This window comes from Plecotus auritus (assembly GCF_963455305.1).
Source record: "Plecotus auritus genome assembly, chromosome: 12".
NCBI lineage: Eukaryota > Metazoa > Chordata > Mammalia > Chiroptera > Vespertilionidae > Plecotus > Plecotus auritus.
In genome coordinates this window covers 18983652-19008048 of record NC_137778.1, presented here as the reverse complement: position 1 = coordinate 19008048, position 24397 = coordinate 18983652, and the positions used below count along the sequence as shown (strand labels likewise).

Here is a 24397-nt window from a genome sequence, read left to right as displayed (position 1 = left end):
GAGAGAAGAACGTGTCTTTTCTCATATTAATTATTCTAAATGGTGTGTTATAGTTCCTTTCCTAGGAAGCATATAAAGAATTCCATTCCCGCCGAAACCGGTTTGGCTCAGTAGATAGAGCGTTGGCCTGCGGACTGAAGGGTCCCGGGTTCGATTCCGGTCAAGGGCATGTACATTGGTTGCGGGCACATCCCCAGTGGGAGGTGTGCAGGAGGCGGCTGATCGATGTTTCTAGTTCTCTATCCCTCTCCCTTCCTCTCTGTAAAATATCAATAAAATAAAAAAAAAGAATTCTATTCCCAGAAATCAAGGTTTCAAAACATCTTCAGATGCAAAGTAAACAAAGTAGAAAACAAACCCTAACAATGATTTCATTCATAGAAAACTTTCATTGCTATTAAAATCAAGGGACAGTAAAACCCTTTTCAGACTGCACACATTCTTCACTTTACACACACACCTTCACTGTCCCTAGATATTAAATAATATATACACAGAATTACTGCACAAAACATCTACGTGAAAGGGCACAAGATACTTCAGAGCCAACTTTGACACTGAGGCCCTACGAAGGTGAATATGTGATCTTCCTAAGTTAGGAATTCATATGCTGAGAGATGCTCCTGACAGCCAGGATCAGAATAAATTGAGAAAAAAGAAATAGTTTCTGCCAGTAGCAAGTAGTAAGAATGCCAGATGTCAGGGAGTGGGGGAAGCTTTAAAAAAAAATAGAGATCATTGTGAAACCATACATCTGCTTAAAGCAAATCAGCTTGCAATTATTATTTTATGAGATTGGTTTTCGAAACATCTTGAATGTGAGCGCTTGATTTGAATGGCTGAGGTCCCTTTTCAGTCCCTAAAAATGTATCTCTCCCTTCTGAAATAGATGAATCATTGCTCTCTACTCTGACTTTTTCCTTCTCAATATTAACTCACTTCTTGGTAGCACTACACGTGGGAGGCAGAGGAAACGTCATTGACCTAAAGAATCTAAATCATAAGGGGTGAAAAGCAGCTCTTGTGAGCGCTCAGGCAAGAGACAGAAAAATGCTGGCGGTTGTCTTATTTTTCATGAAGAAACCAGAGCTGAGCTTTGCCAAGCAGACAGCCATGAGCTCACTGGTCTGAAATAATTACTCGTTGAGACTTTTCCCCAGGACGGAACTATTGGGCTTCTGCAGGAAACATAACTCGCGTACTGACTTACAAGATTTTTCTTTTTAGATCAATAAATCAGTACCCTTTGCCTGCACTTGGGCCTGACCAAGTTCTGGGTTACATCTGCTGACAAAGTAGGAGTTTAAAACAAAAAGAAATATTCCACCAAATCAGATGGTCTTTAATTCACCGTCGTTATGTTTCGTGGCCTCATTCCTATTTTTAGAGATTAAAAAAAAAAAATCAAAGCTTCAAACAATTGAAAATGATAGAAGAGTTTTTATGGGGTATAACACTCCACAGTCGAAACTCAGAAATTAAGCACAAACTGACGCAAGTCCAAAACAAAGTGCTCTGTTAGCCCACAGCCAATCTGAGAAATGTTCTTTTTAATCAAGATAATATGTGCTGTGATGTCAACCGGGGAACCGGGGACATCAAAAGTGGGCTGTGTTGAAATGATTTCTGTGGGAAGATGCAGAGCAGGATCTAAAACACTAATGTATGGTTTTGAAAATTTTGCTTCATGGCTAAAGAAAACATATTAAAGTACAGGAAACAATTCCCCTAAAACTCTGATTTTTAGCTGCAAGTGTAGTAGGTCTTTTCAACACTCGCAACCTGTGCTTTAAGGAAGAAACACATACAGATCTGATCATGTCCTGCACGCTCTTTTTTTTTTTTTTTAAGTTCTTTGGATGGCTATGCATAAAGTCTTCTTTATTGCTGGGGCTGTATGTTTTGTTCAGTTTTATTTTGTTATTTTAAAAGAAAGAATAATTTTTTTTAATGAGTAGTGTCCCCCTGAATCCTGTTAGTGCTGGCATTGCCACGGATGACAATCGAGAAAAAAGTATTTTGAGAACATTCCGCTGTGAAATCAGGCTACAGAAGATGCTAAAGTAGAGAATTTCCTGACATTTGAATTTATTGACCTTTGACAATCCTCAAAGATTACTATCACAAATAATATTTATTTCCACTCACCGGTGGGCGTTCCATTATATAGTTACACAGAGTGATAAGAATTAAAATGTAAACATATCATCCAGCTTTTTATCCATAGTGATCTAATTGGATGAGACTGCCACTTGTGACTGTCCTGACACTGGAAGAAATGACTTTTCTCCCCCAAGGATACGTCTGCTGTGTTGGCCCACACCTTACTCAGAACCACTACGCATTCCTTTAGTCTTCCTCCGAGCTCCAGAGCCATTGGTACAAATGCTTTATTGAAACTAAACACATTGCACGTGAAATACGATTGAGAGAACACAGAAGTCGGCATTGTACTCAGACCCCTGTTCCCTGGCTGGTGGAGGCAGCCCCACTGGGTCAAAGGAAGGCTGGGGCCCACCCAGCCCAGGAAAGCCAACCCACCGAGGGCTGCTCACTCATGATCGCGAGATTTGATGCTGAGCTTCTTTTGGATTTCTTCAACTATTAAATGTGTGTCTGAGTGGCCACAAGGTTTTTTAAAAAATATTATACTGTGGTTGATGATATTGAAAACTGACCCTATTTCCCCAAGAGGAAGCCCAGGGAAGAATGGAGAGCCATACAGAAGGCAAATCTGACATCAGTCCCAAGGGGACTAGGCATGCCAGCCTTCTTTGCTTTCTTCCAACAAGCAGAGCCTTTCCCTGACTTAGGAACCTGGTTTCCCTTCTCTCCGCTGCCCCTTCCCTCCCCTTCTCTCCCCTCTCCACCATGCTGACAAGGCAGCTCCTTCTCATCACGCATGGCTTCCTCAATCACCTCCTCAGAGCCCCTCTCCACCCACCTTATGTATGAAGTGCTCTCCAGGAAAACTCTACCCCATCATCCTGTTTTGTTTTCTCCTTAGCACATATCTTTATTTCATTTTTAAAATATGTTTTTATTGGTTTTAGAAAGAGAAGAAGGGAGAGGGAGAGAAATTTCGACGTGAGAGAGAAACATCAATCGGTTGCCTCCTGTACACACCCTAACAGAGGACCAAACCTGCCACCTGACCGGGACCCAACCAGCAACCTTTCAGTGCACAGGGCGACTTTCAACCAGCTGAGCCACTCTGGCCCAGTCGCGCATACTTTTTAAAATCATCTTGTTTAATTTACTTGCTTATCATCACTCTCTCCCAGTGCTGTGCAGCATGAGCTCCCCAAGCGTTTAGGACATTCTCACTTGGAGTCTCTCAGGTTGAACTGAGATGCCATCTGAAGGCCTGACTGGGCTGGAAGACCCACTTCCCAGGTGGCTCGCTCCCGTGGCGGCAAGTTGGCGCTTGCTGTCGGGTGCAGATCTTAGTTCCTCTCCATGTGGGCCTTTCCTTGGGACTGACTCAATGTCCCTACAGCAGAGGGGACATCTCCCGAGGCCAGCAATCCGCAGACCATGGCAGATAATGCAGTGCCTTCTATGATCTGGCCTAGGAGGTCATGCACTCTCACTTCTGCCTGCTCTGCTGTTCACATGAGTCAGGAGGGGAGCAGACTAGGGAAGGAGTGGACACCAGGAACAAGGCTCTTTGGGGGCCAACCTGGAGATGGGTTGCCACACCGTGGCTACAGTTTACTATTTAGAAAGCAGGCCTTTGGGAAGAGAAACGATCCACGCAACCTATTTGTACGCATTCGTTCAATATTTAAAACGCTTTTCAAGAAGTAATGGGTTCTACTTTTCTATGGAGACTAGAAAAAGCACACATTTCTTCTTAGTGACAGAATTACATGAAAAGAATCATAAAATGACTACTGTTCTCACTTCCACATTTTGTTGAACAACAACAGGTTACTGGTTTTGTTTTACTCGGTACTTCACTGGACGTGTGCAGCACTCAAGTGCTTTGAAATGTGAAAGTGAGAGGAAGGCCAAGGCCAAACGAAGCTGGAAGGACTTTCAGCAAGTACTTGGAAGCTGGCCCCCAGACAGACTCTGCAGCCCATGTCTCTGTTGAGACAATGACATATGCAATCCTCCTACCAAAAATGACCTCACTTGTTAACAGCTGATTTTTCAGGGGGTCTGGAAACCGCCCTGTATTATTTTACCACCCAGGATGAAATTGACGACAGACTGAAGCTATGTGTGACCTTGGTCTTCTCAGGGATCAAAGGCCAAGGAGAGCAAATATTTTTTTTAAGTGGCTAAAAATAAGAATTACCTGTCTGAAGTTTTAAAAGTCATAATCATTTTTTATAAGGTGATGCGCAAAACAGCTTTTCCTAATTTTTTTGGATAAGACACCTGTGTTTCCAGTACTGCCAAACCTATTGATAATAAAGAGATCAATCCACCAATAAGTAAACCAAAACCTACCTAGAAAAATACCTCTTTGAAAAAAAAAAAAAGGATGCCCAGCCAGCATGGCTCAGCAGTTGAGCATCGACCTATGAACCAAGAGGTCACAGTTTGACTCTTGGTCTGGGTATGTGCCTGGGTTGCAGGCTTTATCCCCAGTGGGGGACGTGCAGGAGGCAGTTAATCAATGATTCTCTCTCATCATTGATCTTTCTATCATTCTGCCTCTCTCTCCCTCTTCTTTCCTCTCTGAAATCAATAAAAGATGTATTTTTAAAAATAAATAAACAAAAAGGAAAGAGAAAATGGCCCCAAATCTGTGATGTAAATAAAAGCCGTAAGAGTTCCTTAGAATAAGAGCTTTAAAAAAATCTACTATGGAGAAATGATTTCAGTGGGTAAAACACAGACTATGGTTTATTTGTCCTGTGACCCTTTGACATCACAAAGTGTCCCATTTAGGGAAACGATTTGCTTTCTAATTCAAAGGAGCAGAATGCCAATGCAATTTCTTATCTAAAACTTGACAGCTGAAATACAGACCAGAGAAAGCAACAACAAATCTGATACCTTGTTGTACAGAAGAGAGGAAAAGCTTCAAAATCCACTTTACAGCAGGGCAAAACAGTCTGACCCCCCGCAAGTCCCTTAAATCACATTTACTGTTCTATCAGAAGAAAAACTCACACGGGCATTTTACACTATCACGCCCGAGTCCCAGTGTGACTCAGCAGGGGTCCTCAAACTTTTTAAACAGGGGGCCAGTTCACTGTCCCTCAGACCGTTGGAGGGCCGGACTATAGTTTTAAAAAAAACTATGAACAAATTCCTATGCGCACTGCGGGCCCGGGACGAGTCGGCTGCTAAGCAGGACAGGCAGCGGCACCCGGCGGGCCGGATACATGTCCTCGGCGGCTGCATGTGGCCCGCGGGCCGTAGGTTGAGGACCCCTGGACTAAGGCATCCTACACGAGTCTCCAGAGACTCAGAGCAGTGGGCACGAGATGCCTGGGCCGTAGGGGAAGGAAGCAGCTGGCTTAGAGATTGAGAGTCTCATCTGAGGAGCAAGACCAGCGAGGGCTGAGAGAGGGAGCGGAAGGGCAGCTGATCCAGCGGGAGGGCTTGCTTTTTTATTTATTGGTTTTGGCTCAAGAAAGGAAGAGTTTGCTCTGAGACTGAACCCCGAGTAGGTGAGACAAAGGGTCACCAGGGGGCGCATTCTTTGAAAAAGAAAATAGTTGCCTTCTTTTAGTTTTCTGAGGCCTTTAAATTCAAAATTGAAGACAAGTGATTCTGTCTCTTTCTCTCTCTCTCTCTTTTTTTTCCCCACACTTTTCCCCACCCCCGACTTTTTCTTCTGTTCCTCCCGTAAAGAATCAGCAAGAAAGGACATGGCCCCACTCAGCTTCATGATAAAGAGCCTTGTGCAGGCACTCCTGCTCCGGGCCTCTGAAGGTCAGCACAGGCCACACTTCAGCATCGAGGGCATAATGACACCTCTAGGGGACGGGGACTTGTCACTTGTGTGCAACAACCCATTAGTCTGGTGCAGTGGTCGGCAAACTCATTAGTCAACAGAGCGGCAAACCGCGGCTCGCAAGCCGCATGTGGCTCGCGAGCCGCAGTTTGCCGACCACTGGAGTGAAACGTGACTTCTAACAGCCATGGTTCCCCAACCCCGAAAGTGCACATGCAAGCTACTTTCCTCACTCAGTGCACTTAGCAAACTGCACAGGCTGCAGTCTGGCCAGCAGCCTTTGCAAAGAGCACACATACATATTGGTTCCCATCACAACAGCAGATGTCAAGCCCCTACTGCTGCCTTCTAGGGAATACGTGCACTTACTTTGCACGCATGAGAAAAGCCAACTCTAAAAAGACCTGCACTACGTACACATGCAGCAAAGATCCCTCGCCAGGTGTCCACAGCAATAAGTCCAGTTTTCAGATCTGTAACTATCTCTTCTGACATCATTCTCTGGGTTCTTTTTCTTCTCGTCACAGCCCTTCTTTTGGTTGTTGTTGTTCATGAAAGAGATGGTATTTTGTTTCAAGTTAGAGGTTATATTAGTTAGAGTTCTCCAGAGAAACAAAACCAATAGGATATACACTGAGTGGCCAGATTATTATGATCTCTGAACGCATAATAATCTGGCCACTAAGTGTATATCCTATATAATAAAAGGCTAATATGCAAATTGTCCCCTCAGCCAGGAGTTCGACCAGCAGGCAGGCCGGCCAACCGCCCGTGTCCCCTCCCCCTGGCCAGGCTGGCTAGACCCCACCCATTCACAAATTCATGCACCGGGCCTCTAATATATATTGAGTGGCCAGATTATTATGTGTTCAGAGATCATAATAATCTGGCCACTCAGTGTATATAGCTATATAGAGAGATAATATATCTCTCTATAACAGGGCTTCAAAGCCTGGACTGGGCATCAAATATACAATATATTTACTTCATAAATGAACAGAGCAAGAAAAAGAGAGAGTTTAAGGAATTGGCTCATGCAATTATGCAGGTTGGCAAGTTCAGTTTATAGAGCAGGCCAGCAGGCTGGAGACTCAGGGAAGAGCCAATATTGTAGTTCAAGTTCACAGGTAGTCTGGTGGCACAATCCCCTCTTGCTAAAGGAGGTCAGCCTTTTGTTCTGTTCAGTCCTTCAACTGAGTAGATGAGGCCCATCCATATTATGGAAGGCAATCAGCTTTCCTCAAAGTCCACTGATTTAAATAGAAACCTCATCCACAAACACTTTCACAGAAACATTCCAGAATATCTGGCCACATATCCAGGCACCATGGCCCAGCCAAGTTGATACATAAAATTAACCATCACAAAGGAGAATATGTATTAAGTGTTACAATTTTATATAGATATGAACTAAAAAACTATTTAGCAAAGATATGAGACATGGAGAAGTCAAAAGTACCGAAGAAATTAAATCTACACACAAATAGAGAAATCAAGACCCAAACGCCATCTTAAATAATATGGCAACAGAGTAGGTTGTTTCATGTTTCATGGTATCAGTGGTGGAACTGCAAATACATAGCATACTGTGCATTAAAAAAGAAAAGTCTTTAAAGATCAGTCTGTCCAGCACTCATTGCACAGATGAGGAGACCAAGGCAAGGCAGAGATTCAAGAAAATCTGAAACCATGGTACACGGCACAGATGATGCAAAAGGGCAAAGAGCTACAAAACCAAATGTCACTGGCACTGGAATGCCCTCTGTGGAATGTTGCTGAACACCTTCCAGCTTTCCTCTGAGCTGAGATAAAAATTACTCGCCGTTATCTAAACACACAACTCTTGGGCAGCATAGAGACACAGCTCAAGGCTGTGCTGGGTGATTGGGCCATACAGGCTGATCAAAAGCTGGCCTCTCTGTATCCAAAATACAGACAATCCAGCTGTGGATAACTGAGAGTTCAATTACTGCCTTTACTTTGAAAAGATACAGAGAAGTGAGGGTGTGGCCCCCCACCATGCCAAACATCAGCAAAGACTGGCCAATGAGCCTGGGGCTTCCATGCTTCCCAGAGCGATCCTTGATCATGGGTCTCTCGTGGGGCGGGGTTAGTCCACTAATAGCAAGTTACTGTCCTTTGCTCTTCAGACCCACGCCAGCAATGCCCATTTCATTCACCAGCATTTGCACAGGCCTTGGAAAAGCTATTAAGATTCATGGTCATTATCAAAGGGGCCATGGCAGAATCTAATCTTTGGGAGACAGAAAACTGGCCCAGAAGTGGAGCTGTAACCTCCAGTCACCTGCTGGCATTGCTGCAATCTGATGCCTAAGGAATGAGGATCCAGGGCGTCTTTGATGCCCAGTCCAGGCTTTGAAGCCCTGTCAAGACCACAGGACAAAGGCAGCACTGTTTATGCAAATCTAGAAACAAAAGCAGCTAACATCCCAAGCCATTAAAAGTAACACCAGAAATCCAATACCCAGAGATGATTAGAGGCCCTGCACCAGTATGAAACAGATGCGGTAAGGCAAAGCTGGGCAACGCACCAAAACACACACAGCGGGAAGGAATCGAGCCTGGCCGGATGGTGCCCTTAGAAGGCTGGGTGCACGCAGCTCCCTTAGCCAAGGAGCAGCATCTGGGCGCTGCAGGAAGCAAGCCCCGTGCAGCCGCTGCCTCTGTATCTGGCGCACACGGCCCTTCGTGAGAAGTTCCAGAGGTGCCCCTGCAAGGCCAGCCCCCTGGCTGCCACAGCGCTTGGCAGTTCACCCTGTAGCACCACCTTCTTGCAGGACGCCACAGTCTGAGTGAACACCTCCGAGCAGTCTCTGTACAACAGGATGAAATGCCACGAGCTTTGAGAAAACTTAGATTTTATTTTTAGGCCATTCCAAAAAGATCTAGAGTTGGCCTGAGCATCCAGGAAACGTCAGTCATGCAGAGTTATGATTCATGAAGATTCCTCCGATACGGTCACAGCCATGGAGGGGGTACTAACGTCAGATCGGGGAGGGGCCCCAGAGAATGTCTGATCCCGAGGTTCTCAAGCCTGGCTGTGCGTTATCCCTGCCTGGGAAGTTTTCAAGAGCTGTCACTTGCCCTGGCCCTACACCAGAGATTCAGACGTAAATGGTCTGGGGGTGGGGTCCAGCATCGGATTTGTTTGAAACCTCATCAAGTGATTTTAAATAGCAGCCCCACTGACCATAACAACTCTAGCATGTCTCCCTTACGTTGCAGGAGAGGAAACTGAGGCCCAGGAAGAATAAGGGGCTTGTTTGAAGTGGCACACATGAGCAATGCCTCCTAGTCTTTCTCAAGACAATGTCGGTGACAAAACGATGCTATTTGCACACGGGGGCCAAGGCTGCTCTTGGCTAGAAGCAACTCCAGGTGTGCAAGCCAGGGCTCACCTTCCTCCCCAGATGACTATTATCTTCTCCATGGGACACATTAAGCTATAGATTGCAGCCCTAACTGGTTTGGCTCAGTGGATAGAGCGTCAGCCTGCAGACTGAAAGGTCCCAGGTTCGATTCCAGTCAAGGGCATGTACCTTGGTTGCGGGCACATGCCCAGTAGGAGGTGTGCAGGAGGCAGCTGATTGATGTTTCTCTCTCATCGATGTTTCTAACGCTCTACCCCTCTCCCTTCCTATCTGGAAAAAAAAAATCAATAGATTGCAGATAACATTTTTGAGAAGAAAAAGGATTAAAAAAATAAAATAGACACATAAACTTGAGAAGCTTGACTGTGGAATTTTGGATAGACCTGTCACCAAAAGGGCACAAGGAAACTAAGGTACAAGAACAGTACAAGCCCTAGCTGGGTTGGCTCTGTGGATAGGACATCGGCCCATAGGCTGAAGGATCCCGGTTTGAGTCCAGTCAAGGGCATGTACAGGCTCAATCCCCAGACCTGGTCGGGACTCCTATGGGAGGCAACCAATTGATGTGTCTCTCTCACATGGATGTCTCCTCATCCCTTCCACTCTGTAAAAGTCAATGGAAAAATATCCTCAGGTGAGGATTAACAACAACAACAAAAGACCAGTACAAGATTTAGCGACTGAGTTGTGCTCTGTTCCAGGAAAGGCTGCCTGTAAGTGAGGTTGTAATAATGCTACTATATCAACTCAGGACATACCATTGCACAGCAGTGACAAATTTGGAACAATCCTTTATGCAGCCTACCAGAACAATGAGAATTTCCAAAAATTTATATTTTTATCTCATATCTAAAGAAGACACAAGATGTAGGGACTTTGTAACATCATATAATTAGGGCTGAAGTGCCAACTACTAAATGCAGGCTAATTTAATAGACTTCTTTTTTTCTTTTTTTTTTTTTTCACAAATGAGGGGACGGGTTTCTAATGGCATGCCAAAGAGAAAACCAAAAGTAGGAAAATTAAATACAAGCAACAAAGGGACCAAGATGAGGACCAAAGTGGTTCAAATGATAACTACTTACTCGAAGGAAATGCACGGGTTTGATTTCCCTTCGCTCTATTAAGAGATGTTTATCAATAGCTATCCTTTCTTCTCTAGAACTAAATGCTTAATGAGCTCATGATGTGAGATACACTGAGCAAAGAAAAAGGTTTCAGGGAGTGTCATTTTATACCGACCACTTCATCCAGCGGGCAGTTGGGGGCACTGTCTTAAAAAAAATTTTTTTTAAATAGTTACTGTTGGAAGGAGGGAGAACACAAGTGCCTGACTCAATGAAAACCACAAATGATGCCCACCTGGCACAGCCTCTCCTTTATGACCCTGTTCCTTCCTACTTCACTTGATAAGAAAACCCGCTGGCCTTCATTCTTCAGTACCTGGAACCTGGGGTTTAGAAGATTCCACACTATGCCAACTTCCCAAGCTCTGAAAATCCCAGAGCCTGTATTTTAGATACATACAGAGCCTTCAGTCCTCGTCCCCTGTTCCTCAGGGGACCTTCTGAGAGCCCATCTTGCAGTTCCCAAACTCAGAGCTCCATCCATATCATTCGTGTCCACGTTTAAGACCCGCTTCCCAGGCCCCTCCCCCGGGCCATCTGATTGAATGTGGCTGAAACGGGGCCCAGAAATCTGTGTAACTAATAAACGTCTTAGGTGTTGTGATACAGTTGGCCCCTGAACCAGCGTTTAGTAACCACGAGTTGAAGTCCAGCAGTCTTATACCAAAAGGTGGGCAGAACCGTGATGAGAACCAATGTCCATTCATGGCCAACAAACTTGACCAATGGGGAGAGTGAGTTGCTTGTAGGCCGTCCCAACTACTAATTTCAACATGATGACCTGGATTCATCCACACAGACTATCTGCAATGGCCAAATGAATAAAGGAATGCAAATAACATTTTTTTTTAGTCCATTGCTTTAGAAATTCATGGTTTATGGTGCGAAAGAGAATTTTCTCGGATGGAAATCAATGTGCCCAGGAAATCATCAAGTCTAACAAGACTGAGGAAGGCCAGGGAGGAGATGTGTAATTTTCTAAAATATTTTAGTATGCCGGCTGTTTCAACAAAATCCATCAGAAACACAAGACAGGGTCTGAATGCTCTTCGGCCCCAATCTGTTCCAGCAGACGGAATGTGGGAGCTTCATACACACTTACTGTGCAACGCTGCGGCCGTGACATGAAAAACCCTGATTCCACTTGGCAGCAACTTCCCACTATCTTGGCGGGTCTACACCATAATCGCCGTGGTGTGTGGAGCCTGGACAGATTATGTGGCTGGCTGGAAACCAAGAAACTAAAAAGCAGTCCTGCGGTCCAGCAAGAAACTCCGTGTTGGAAATGCCACAGACCAATTGTCCACAACCACATTTCTCACAGATGGCCCAGGAATTTAAGTTCTGCCATTGGTCTCCAGAAAATTCTACCTCTCCCAAGACCCTGAAAAGCGGCAGTTTCTCACTTGACATGACATTTAGGGAGAATGCCAAGGTACCTCCATACATTCCCCTTACTCAGAATCAGCTCTCATCCCGTGAGAATAGGAAGCTTGCTGTAACCAATTGCCCCAACCTCCAAAACATATGCAATCACTCTCAGAGAAAAAAGAAAGAATTCTACTTCCCTATTGTCTAAAATGCAGGCACTTTAAGCTACCTTCCTGGTGTTCTTTCTTTCAAAACAATGTGTGTGTGTGTGTGTGTGTGTGTGTGTGTGTGTGTGTGTGTGTGTGTGTGTGTGTGTGTTGATTCCAGAGGGGACAGAAGAGGGAGAGAGAGATAGAAACATCAATGATGAGAGAGAATCACTGATCGGCTGCCTCCTGCACACCCCACATTGGGGATTGAGCCTGCAACCTGGGCATATGCCCTGACCAGGAATCAAACTGTGACCTCCTGGTTCATAGGTCGACACTCAACCATTAAGCCATGCCGGCTGGGCCCTTCATGGTTTCCTTGAGCTTGACAGCTGCTTAATCTGTTCAGACTGCTAGAACAAACACACCGACTGGGCGGCTTATAAACAGCAGAAATTTGTTTCTCACACAAGTTCTGGACATTAGAAGTCCAAGATCAAAGCACCAGCATGGCCAAGTCAGGTGAAGACCCTCTTCAGCTTGAGGACTTCTCGCTGTGCCCACCTCATGTGGTAGAAGGGTTGAGGGATCTCTCTGGAGCCTCTTTTAAACATTTAGCCCATTTAGGAAGGTGGAACCCTCTGGGAGACCCCACCTCCTAATACCATCATCTTCGGGGGTTAAGAGTTCAACATATAAATTTGAGGGGGGGTGGGTACACATTCAGACTACAGCAACAGCCAAATTGGAAGAAGATTCATTTAAGGAAACTCCTCTTTCCAGCCTGACACATCCCTCAATAGACTTTGAAGTGATTCAGCCTAGAAGGTAAAGAACTCTTTCAAAACAGCCCATTTATCAATGAAACCCTTCGCGACCCACAGGTTGAGAACCGCTGCTGTAGAACCTAAGACCATCGGAAAACACTGATATTTACATTACGATTCATAACAGTAGCAAAATTACAGTTATGAAGTAGCAACGAAAATAATTTTATGGTTGGGGGTCACCACAACATGAGGAACTGTATTAAAGGGTTGCGGCATTAGAAAGGTTGAGAACCATTGCTCTAAGGGGTCTTGAAACATTAATCAGAAAACCTTGGGGGAGGGGGATTATTTTGCATTCCATTTGCAGAGGAACAAAATCTCATCAGCTAACCCAGTGGTCGGCAAACTCATTAGTCAACAGAGCCAAATATCAACAGTACAACGATTGAAATTTCTTTTGAGAGCCAAATTTTTTAAACTTAAACTTCTTCTAACGCCACTTCTTCAAAATAGACTCGCCCAGGCCGTGGTATTTTGTGGAAGAGCCACACTCAAGGGGCCAAAGAGCCGCATGTGGCTCACGAGCCACAGTTTGCCGACCATGGAGCTAAACCGTCAAGTCAGGGCCAGGCCTCAGCTTGCCAAATTTGATAAACAACTAGAATAACAAAAACTGCCTCCATGACATGAAACGTGTTACAAAGTCATGAGTCCAGCCTTGGCAGGATGTCGTGCAGTGACTCTTGGGAGCCCGAGTCTGAAATGATTTCTGTACGGTGCTCCTAGAGAGGAAAAGAAATGCCCTCCAGCCAGAGCTAAGGTTTAATTCATGCAAGAGACTTGGCTGATGCCACCAACCACAAACACTTCATTTTCACAGATCTGAATGGCAGCAAGTCCCAGTGAATTAATTACAACCACTCGATTTATATTTCGCAGGACTTTTCAATGATTACCTAAAATGAGATCCCTTTTTACTTTTATGAACATGAACACACGGCTTTCCTACCAGAGGAATGGAGAGCTGAGGGGAAAGAAATAGGATCCCGATCCCCTGACCTCTAGATCTCGCTGGCAACAGGCCAAGCCTGCTGGTTCTAGAATGTAGTTACTTACTTGAGTCCTAGGGCCCCAGAGGAGTCCGAGTCCTAGGGCCCCAGAGGAGTCCGAGGAGGATGCAAGAGTCACACCCCAATGCCAACGGGGGCCAGGCAAGCCACAGCAAAGAGTCAGACTGTGCACACAGGGTGGTCCCCATGGGGATGTGACGGTCTAGAAAAACTGCAGGGGACAGCAGCTACTCGGCCCCAACAGTCATTGCTTGTACAAACACAATGGTGAGGCAGGTGCTGGTCACACGGACATGTTCGGTTTGTGAAAAGTTATTTAGTTATGTATTTATAATAAATGCACTTTTTGGATGTATATTACACTTAATAAAAAAGTTTTTTATTTTATTATTATTTTTTTTTAAAGTGAGCTTAGGACCAAATTTTCTCAGGGCCAGAGATACATGCAGGAGAGCAGAATAGAGCTGGGTTCAGAGTCGCTACCTGGAACAGGTATGAGTGTAGGTAGGCTGGCAAAGTTGAACAGAGGTTAACAGAAGTTGTGTTGTTTTTTTTTAAATTACACTTATGCAGAACAGGCTACATAAAATACTCATATTTGGGTTGACACCAATAGGGTACGTGTATGTGCACAGAAAGTTTCTAGAAGAATACACAAGAAACTGGTAACATTGGTTGCCTCTGGCAGGTGGTATGAAGTAGAAGAGAGGCTTACTTTTTATTGTATTCCTATTCATACTGTTTTAATTTTTATGTTATGTTACTATTTCATTTTTTAAAATGTCAGGAGAAAACATTCATAAAATACTTAAATTACTATTAAATAAATCCACAGGGACTCTAAGAGATTTACTTTTTTTTTTTTCCAAATCAGTACTATGTGGTATTCTAACAACATAAATACAATGAAATGAACAAGTCAGTTCTTTGCGAATACAAATGTCAAGACATATACAGTACACATGTTTTTAAATTCTTAATGAATAATAAATATGATTTAAGCACATGTTGTGAGAGCTTGTCATAATATGGCACCTGGAGAATGGGACTAACAACCTTACTACAGGCTGATCATTTTCTCTGAGGCTTTAACTTCACTGTCTATTGTTATTTGAAGAAATGCGGAGAAACCAGCCTTATAATAGTCCTACTATAGTCCCCATATGAGCCTTATAATGTCCTACTATACTGTGCCGTTGACTGGAAGACAGTGCCGCACAGTGATATGACCCATGTGTACGTTTAAGGGTTGGAAAAAGGACTGAGGCACACCACCAGCAGCCCTTCTGGTTACAAAGCCTTCACTGTTCGTTCCTCCCACCACCAGATACAGCGCAGGGAGAGGGTCACAAGGAGCATGCTATGTGCCTGGAGTCGCAAAGAAACCCGGTGATGCAGTCACCTGGAGAAAGAGCTGAAGACAAGCCTGTAAAGCTGAAGCCAGCTGAGAAGAAGTGGCATGCTCCTTTACCCTGTGAGCGACATTTGTTCTAAAAGAACACAGCCACGCAGGGCTTAAAATCGAAAGATCTGGTGTCTCATCTGGATGCTCATTCACCGGATAGATAATATATGAGGGTCAAATCCTTGAACTGTGCTTTACTTTCCCCATCCTTGGAAGGTAATTAACAATACAGATCCAGGACAATTTAGGCATCCTTCCTAACCCTGCAGGCAATCTGTCATAACTAGAACAAGAGGACTGGTGACCTGTGTTAGTCACTTCAGTTTTTACCCAAAGGAAATATATAATTCAGAGAGCCAACTGTGTGTTGAAATTGGGGGCGGGGGGGGGGCGGATTGATAATCTTCTCCAATCATTTGGAAGAAAGTTGAGTTCAGGGGTCAACCAAATCTAAGGCCACTAATTAAAAAGGCTGAAAACCTGGTATTTTCAGTTTTGCCAATATGAACCTAAAATGCTAGAGCCACTCGTGTATGAATAGTGCTGCTTGATTCATTTGCCGCTAACAATACTTGGTACATTTCTTTCTGTTTCTATGTAGCTGTGATCATAGCAAGTGACCTGAATATTTACGGACAACCTACATAGTTCGTCTCATTCTGTTTCTATGAAATCTACCATAGAAAGAATTTGGTAACTAGAAATGTCTAAGCTAAGTCACAAAATTATCAAGACAGCAGAATGGAACCACTGAGTCTTATGCCATTTAAGTAGAAGGGGCCATTCTTGTTTCAAAGAAACACTGGCACTCTCATCTTCCCAAATTGAGTCAACTGACAGAAGCAAAAACTAGAACTAATTGGTCCTTTCTTGATCTTAAACAGACCATTTGTACTCAGTCTGTGACATAAGCTGCCTGGGTCAGATCCTGGCTCCAACATGCACTAGGCTGGTGACCTCAGGAAAGTCATTTAAATTCTCTGTGCCTCAGTTTCCTCCTGTGTAAAGTGAGGAGAGTAATGGCACCTCTCACTCAGGGTTGTTGTCAGGAGTAAATCGGTTATCAAACAAAAAATGTTTATAATAGCACATCTTTTTTTAATGTTAGTTTGCGTTATGCTGATCATTTATTATTCAAAGGAAGAAAATAGAGTTCCTTTTGATCATATATATATACACTAGACAAGAGGCCCAGTGCACCAAATTCATGCACTCAGGGAGGTGGGGTGGGGGGGGGGTGTCCCTCAGCCCAGCCTGCGCCCTCTTGCAGTCCAGGAGCCTTCAGGGGATGTCCAACTGCTGTGGAGGCAGGAGAGGCTCCCGCCACTGTCGCTGCGCTGTGAACCCGGCTTCTGGCTGAGTGGCGCTCCCCCTGTGAGAGTTCACTGACCACCAGGGGGCAGCTCCTGCATTGAGCATCTGCCCCCTGGTGGTTAGTGCATGTCATAGCGACCGGTCGTTCTGCTGTTCAATCAATTTGTATATTAGCCTTTTATTATATAGGACTAGAGGCCCGGTGCACAAAATTCGTGCACTGGGGGGGGGTATCCCTCAGCCCAACCTGCACCCTCTCCAATCTGGGACCCCTCGAGGGATGTCTGACTGCCTGTTTAGGCCCGATCCCACAGGGATCGGGCCTAAACAGGCAGTCAGACATCCCTTTCACAATCTGGGACTGCTGGCTCCCAACTGATCGCCTGCCTACCTGATTTCCCCTAACCTTTTCTGCCTGCCAACCTGATCACCCCCTAACCACTCCCCTGCCAGCCTAATCAACGCCTAACCGCTCCCCTGCCGGCCCGATCGACTCCAACTGCCCTCCTCTGACAGCCCGGCCACCCTCAAATGCCCTCCCCTGCATATTCCCTCTTTATTAGATAGGGTTTTTTCTTTAACATATTGGACAGCCCTAACTGGTTTGGCTCAGTGGATGGAGCGTCAGCCTGCAGACTCAAGGGTCCCAGGTTCGATTCCGGTCAAGGGCATGTACCTTGGTTGGGGGCACATACCCAGTGGGGAGTGTGCAGGAGGCAGCTGATCGATGTTTCTCTCTCATAGATGTTTCTAGCTCTCTATCCCTTCCCTTCCTCTCTGTAAAAAATCAATAAAATATATATTTTTAAAAAGAAACATTTAAGATTCTTCCATATCTGCCTGGCTGGTGTGACTCAGTGGTTGAGACCCCAGGCTGCTGCCGCTGGGAGGGGATCAGCTCTGTGGGGTGCGCTCCCCTCTCAGGCTGAGACCCCAGGCTGCAGGTTTGTGTGTGTGGGATCACTCCATGGGGAGTGAATTTGTTTTTGTTTTTTTATAAAGGGTCAGGAGGGCCTCTGGGCAACATTCCGCCAGGCCGCTTACTCTGCAGGCTCTCAGCAGCAGCCCTCCCTGAGACTGGGAGGGCTGAGAGGACTGGGTGCCACCATCTTGTGGCTATGGGCGCCGCCATTTTGTCGCAGAGTGACAGTTAATTTGCATATTACTCTTTTATTAGATAGGATATTTTTTTTAAATATATTTTATTGATTTTTTACAGAGAGGAAGGAAGAGTGATAGATAGTCAGAAACATCGATGAGAGAGAAACATTGATCAGCTGCCTCCTGCACACCTCCCACTGGGGATGTGCCCGCAACCAAGCTACATGCCCTTGACCGGAATCGAACCTGGGACCCCTCAGTCCGCAGGCTGACGCTCTATCCACTGAGCCAAACCGGTTTTGGCAATAGGATATTTTTAATTTTTTTAAATTTTCATTTGGAAGATAAAGATAAAGGAGATGGGATAAAAAGGAAGAGATAAATAGAAAATGGCAACTAGTACTTATTAACATTTATGTAAAAGATGTAAAAGACAATGTCCACATATTATCTCATTTACTATTAGAAGAAATCTTTGTGGTAGGTGTTATTAACAGTCACTTCCAAAGGGGGAAGCTATGCTCATAGGTTCGCTGATGGAACCCTAGTCTGTCTGACTCTAAGCTCACACACTCCAACTTCAGTACTAAACCACCAGCTATGAATAATTAAGGTGAGGAAAAAAGACTAATGGAGAGAAGTGGACTAAAGAATCATCCCCTTTTTCAGCCTTGAACTGAAACTCTCCATAAGGGTAATGAAAACATATAATGTCGAGATGAAATGTGACATCATTCTCACTGCTAGTGCTGAAAGCGATCGTTAATAGTAGTTTGGGAACATTTTATAAACATACGTATATTAGTGAATCTAGTTAAATATTCACCAAATATTTGAATTGGGCATTAAAATGTGAAGATCAATCCAAGTTAATACCCAAACACTGCACAGAGTAAGTAGTGAGCAAAAATATTGGGATCAGTACCCAGACCAAGTATAGCTCACCATTGTTTCTGTGCATACCAATAGAAACTCATCTCTTTATTTAGAAAGCCATACAATGGCCCCCAATGGAGGATATTACTTTTCAACACTCTACCAAGTGAAATGCTCAAATGGTTCTGTAATTACATGGCAGTTATGGCCTTGTGATTGTACAGACTCTGCGAACCCCAGCCGCCTTCTCCAGGACAATAGCAGGCTCTCCAAAAGACAAACTTAATCTATCTTTTGGTCAAATGTTTTTCCTTGTGCCCCAATCCACTTTTCATGATCATGGTACTTGGCGCTGCTCCCCTTAATCATAGGTTTGGAAGGGGGATGAGTTCAGCCTTCCCTCCATGGCTAAGGCCACTGTGCACGGCTCCACTGAATTAAAGAGAAGCCACCCAAGTCCACTGCCACATGTCACAATGCCTCCAGCTCCCTCCATCTCAGCACAGCAGTGATTCCCACAAACTCAGTGCAGGATGGAATTAGAACACAAGGGGAACTTTCCTTAGTTCCATACCACAAAGCTGTGCCAATTTGAAGGAAAACCATTAGCTTGTTGGGGTTTTCAGGTACGATGGGTACATGGGACAAACTTTCCTTTTTGCTGGTACAAAGTATCTCTAAAATATAAACTTGCCTTCATTCAACCTAATCTGAATAAATCTGATGCTGAGATATCTGCACTCATGCTCTGACAGCAAAAGTTTTCAGGTCAATGTGTAGACCCTCATTCCACCTGAATGTGCAGTGCAGCCCTTGGTCCAGAACTTTAGGTGAGAAAAAAAATCCTATCACTGAGAAGTCTGAATGTGATCAGTGAGCCAGGCCTCTCAATTACTCATACAGGAAAGATGTCTTATCAGGTGCTCTCTGGTCATGGTTAGAGGTAAGTAGATGAATGAGAAGTAGGACTACTTGGAAGTTGGCACCCAGACTCTATACTCAACAGGGTTCTATTTTGTAAGGTTCTGGGTAGCTCACAGCCATTTTTGACACTGACTGCTTTTGACAGCAGCATGTGCTGGCTTTGCAGAGTGAATACTAACCAGCTTGGCATCTCAGAATGTTGAGTAGAGTTAGGACAGAGACACTAGAGGTAAGCAATTGGCTGAAGCCCCTCAAAGATGTAGCATCCTAAACTTAGGTACCACCTCCTCCTAGAGGGTTATATCCCATAATCTTCCCAGCCAAATACGCCCCGAGGGCCATTCGCAAAGGTAGCAGCTCCGGTGGTACAATGTGATGAGTTGGGAGGTTTGCAGTCAGTAGACCTGCCACCCATATTATTTCCCTGACAGTAAACTCTGGTTAATGTCCCAGCGCTTTCTGTTCTCTTGTCTCCCTGTTCCCTCTTTCTGGAAACCTCCTTCCCTCCCATCCCAGGTTTTAGTAGATTCCTATTTGTCCTTTAAAATTGAGTTCAAACAAAGTGTCAACTCCTCAAGAAGCCTTCCATGTTCAGACATCTGTCCCAATCTGATTTAGAAGTCCTTTGTCACTCCCCTACATCTTGTAAATGCCATTCAGATGACCTTACACTGTGAAGAAGGAGGAGAAGGAGAAGAACGAGAAGGAGAAGAAGGAGAGAAAGAAAGAAAGAAAGAAAGAAAGAAAGAAAGAAAGAAAGAAAGAAAGAAAGAAAGAAAGAGAGAAAGAGAAAGAAAGAAAGAGAGGGGGAAAGAAAAGCCCTAGCTGGTTTGGCTCAGTGGATAGAGTGTCAGCTTGCAGACTGAAGAGTCCCAGGTTCAATTCCAGTCAAGGGCACATGCCTGGGTTGTGGGCTCGATCCCCAGTAGGGGGCATGCAAGAGGCAGCCAATCAATGATTCTCTCTCATCATTGATATTTCTATCTCTCTCTCCCTCTCCCTTCCTCTCTGAAATCAATAAAAATATATTTAAAAAAGAAAAAGGGAAAAGAAAAAGCAATATTTGTCTGTAAGGAGCCACATCTAATTCAACTTTTCTCAGCCCAAATGGCCCAAATCTGGCATAGTGCCTGATTCTCATAAAACACACACACACACACACACACACACACACACACACACACACAGTCATTAGGAACATGTGCTTGTACAACCTCTCCGTGCCTCAGTTTTCTCATCTGTAAAAGGGTATATAATACAGTATACACCTGATAGGGTTTTATAGGGTTTTTATGAACATTAAACCAGAAAGTGAGTGTAAGGTGCTTAGAAGAACCGTGAGCTCTTAGCATTAAGTGTTTGTTAAATTAACAAATAAATGTAATCCTGAGTCAGTTACTTTTAACAGAATGAGTTCTATAAAATACAGATAATTTTATTTCTTTGCCGAATGACAATCAGGATCAAATAAGATAACATAGCTGATGACAGTACTTTGAAAGCTGTAAAGCACTACTTAAAGCTGCCAATTTTGGTTACTGTTATCTAATAAATGATATAAGGGTTCTAAGCTAGAACTCAAGGAAGAGTTTTTAGTGGCTAATCCATGGGCTGCCCAAGGCCTTACCCAGCCCTTGGGTTTCTTCCTTAACTTTCCAACACTGGCCGTAAAGGACAAAGTACTTACATGGACCATGAATGAGGGTAAGGAATATAAATCCCAAAGATCTATGCAGAATTGGGAAACTACCCACCTAAACAGAACACCAAAGTCAGTAGAACCTGGAGTATTCAGGGACCTAGGAAGTACAATCGTTGGTTAATTCTGATCACATCATAAAATCTATGTAATTCAAGAGCCGGAAAGAACTTCTGAAATTCTAATTTCAAATGTAGTCCCATTCCATCATTTTACTAAGGAAACGAATGTCTATGGCACCCAAGAAACTGTCCCAAAATCACGTATCAAGTTAGTGACCAGCAGCTCACATTTCCTAACTTGCAGCTGATAGGTTTATATAACCTTTGTTTGTAGTGTCTTATTCCCACTACTCCCTTCCTAGGGCAGTGTTTAGGGACACACTTGGGTTCAAATTCCAGCTCTACCATGTATTAATTCTGCGACTGTGAGTCTTTGAACTGATTCAAGTCTCAGTTTCTTTGTTTGTAACACAGGGTCATGGTATCCCTTTTAAATAGTAACTACTGCAACGCTCTTTAAAACTAAGCAATGCATAGAGACCATATGGTAAAGCATCTCTTTTGAAACAGGCATCTAGGAACGGACATTTGTGAGATTTTCTTTTGGGATTGAAGAGGTTAACAAAGTACTTCCTTCTGGTTTAAAACCTGGCTGCCCCAGCTTTCCCACTGGCCACACAGCATGCTCTCCTCCGTGGCAGTGGTCACGTCTAGAGGGCGTATATAGTAAAGCAGTGTACAGCACAGTGCTGCACTATACTTCGTGTTTGCTTTCTCACCTCTCACCTCTCCCACCAGGTACCCTCAGGCTGCCAATTCCTGCTACTGCGTTATCCATCCTTCTTTCTTTCTGCCCAACAGTTGCTCCAAGTATAAGTTCCGTCTGCGGACAGCTCCCTTTATCAACATAAGATAGAAACCACTCCCGAGTGAGCTGGGGTTTGTCTTCCTCAGGGAAGTCCTCTTGTCCATGGACCAGGCTGCCTATCCCCCCTGGCCAGCATGCATCCCCTCGTCCACAGGCTCCTTAGCGGCTCCCCTGGCCACCAACTTCTCGTCCTCTGATACCTGCGTTTTTCAAAGATGTGGGACTGGACCCGTTTCTAAAGTTGGAGCGGACAGGCACCTCCAGGGGTGCCCCGGCCCTCCCCGCAGCAAACCCAGGAACCAGGCCCGCAGCTCTATGCTAAGGGTTACAAAATTTGGCTGTTTGCCTCCTCCAGGGCGCCCCACGCGGTTGGCATCTGCGGCGGGGAATGAGTCCCAAGAGGATGCGCAGGCAGGGACAGTCTGGAGCGCTCAAAGGAGACAGGAGCCACGATATCGGCGTGGGTGAGGAGGCACAGCGGTCCCACCAGGGCTCAAACTCTAAGCCCAGATCTCCTCTTTGCGCCCCTCCCAACCCCGAGAACCGGGAGCCTCTGAGGAGGGAGCAGAGGCCGGCACCGGGGAGCCAGGGCGGCGCACTCTTCGCCACCCCAGCCATTCCGGAGCCCCCTTGTCAGCCTCAGTTACCTTCCCAGTCGCATCTGGAGTTGGCGGGGAGGACACCCTTACCCCCATACTCCAGGGCGAGGGGTATGAGGTGGGGAAAGAGGAAACCTCGAGAGCGGAAAGGGGGAGAAGCTAGCACTATAGCGGGGTGTCCCCAAAATCTTGACCGGGGGAAGGATGAGGCTGCCCGGACCCCCACACCCCCACCGGAGCTCCGAGCGGCTGGTTATCCCCATGAGCACTCCTTGAGCACAGTGACCCGCGCGTCCTTTCCCAGCCCGGCCGCGCGATCCGCCGGGGGACCCGCGCCCGCAGCGAGGGGGTGTGCGCACCACGTTTCCCGCGGTTCCCCCGCGGTCCCCTCGCCCCGCAGCGGAGCACTGCGGCCCCCGCCCAGGTCCCCGCAGGCGGCCAGGGGCCCGCCGGCTCACCAGATGGCCATCCTGCTCTTGGGGTAGTCCAGCCGCTCCAGGCAGCCCAGGAAGTGAGGCAGCGTGTGCGCCGCGTTGCGGGCCAGGAGGGCCACCAGCACCGTGGGTCTCTGCAGCGGCGACTCGGGGAAAACCCTCGCCTCCTCTTCGTCGTCCTCTGAGTCCGCCTCGGCGGCGAAGCGCGCCCGGCAGCCGCCGCGGAGCAGAGCCCAGGAGAGGAGCAGCAGCGAGCAGGCGAGGCTGGCGGCAGGGCGCGCAGCCATGTTCCAGGCTGGGGCGGGCGGCGGGGGACCTGCTGCGAGCGCCGAGCCTGAGCCCGGGGATGCGGCTCGCGGGACGGGGGGTGCGCGCACGCTGGCACCGACCTCCGCGGCCCCGGACCCTCCCGCCGCCGCTGCACCGCCCAGGGCCTGGCGCGGGGGCGCACCGGGTACCTGCCGCCGCCAGCGCTCGCCCAGGGCTCAGGCTCGCAGACGGTCGGGTCTGGGCGCTGTTTGTCCTCAGTCCTGCGGAAAGTTCCTCCAGGCCAGGCTCAGCCTGTACAGCTGAGGTCTGTGGCTTCCCCCAGAGCTGTGAGGTGTGGCCTTGTCTGCCAATGGGCGTGTGAGAGTGTGTGTGTGTGCGTGTGCGTGTGTGTGTGTGTGTGTGTGTGTGTGTGTACATAACGGTACAACTACAAGAAAATTTATTCTGCTTTTGCAAACCGCAGTCTAAAGTCCTTCACAGTGATGCAATGTGTCCAGTTTTTCATAATGCACCTATTGACTAAATGGGTAGAGCTCTAAAATGGAAAGTCACCCAACTCGTCATGACTATGATAAAGAATCCTTTAACAAAGGCAGACTGCTTGCATTCACTTATATGCTCAAGTTCTCCGGAAGTCGATTCTTCACCGAGTAGACCTCAGATCTGAGTAGACCAAGTTTGAAGACCTGCAGAATTTTACAGACAGATGGACCCCCTGGAGTGAAAGGACAGGCTGTGGGACCTGTTCTGAAGCCCGACTCTACCTGCCAACCCCGGGACTACAGAGCCCCGGAGAGGGGATTCCATTAGATGGCTTCCTTCTTCCCTAACAAACTAACCAAGAGAAGGAAAAGCCATACACTTTGGAGCACAGGAGATAAGAGGAAGAAGGAAGAACACAATGAGCAGGTAAAATGACATTGCTAGGATACACTGCTGCAGTGTTAAGGAACAGCACAGAGACGCCAGTAATGAAATCCGGAGCTCCTCCTCTGCGGGGCTGTGTAGGCTTTGACCAATGGTGTGCAGGGTGGGGTGGTACCACCACACATTCATGAACCTCCATCCCAACTTGCCTTCAGCCCTGTCCCACCATCTTTCCACTA

The 24397-nt window shown here is 46.0% G+C and overlaps 1 protein-coding gene across 3 annotated transcripts in view; it reads right to left on the bottom strand.

Annotated features, from left to right (window-relative positions):
- The window catches only part of COLGALT2 (collagen beta(1-O)galactosyltransferase 2), a 77920-nt gene extending 54301 nt beyond the window's left edge, over positions 1 to 23619 (bottom strand). For 2 of the 3 annotated variants that reach the window (XM_080648597.1, XM_080648598.1), the window contains exon 1: positions 23046 to 23605. In XM_080648597.1, coding sequence (XP_080504723.1) covers positions 23046 to 23308 — 263 coding nt within the window. In that variant the 5' untranslated portion in view covers positions 23309 to 23605. Of the gene's footprint in view, positions 1 to 23045 lie in introns of all 3 variants that reach the window. The other variant, XM_080648596.1, reaches the window with a different exon arrangement.
- Between the last annotated feature and the right edge of the window lie 778 nt (positions 23620 to 24397).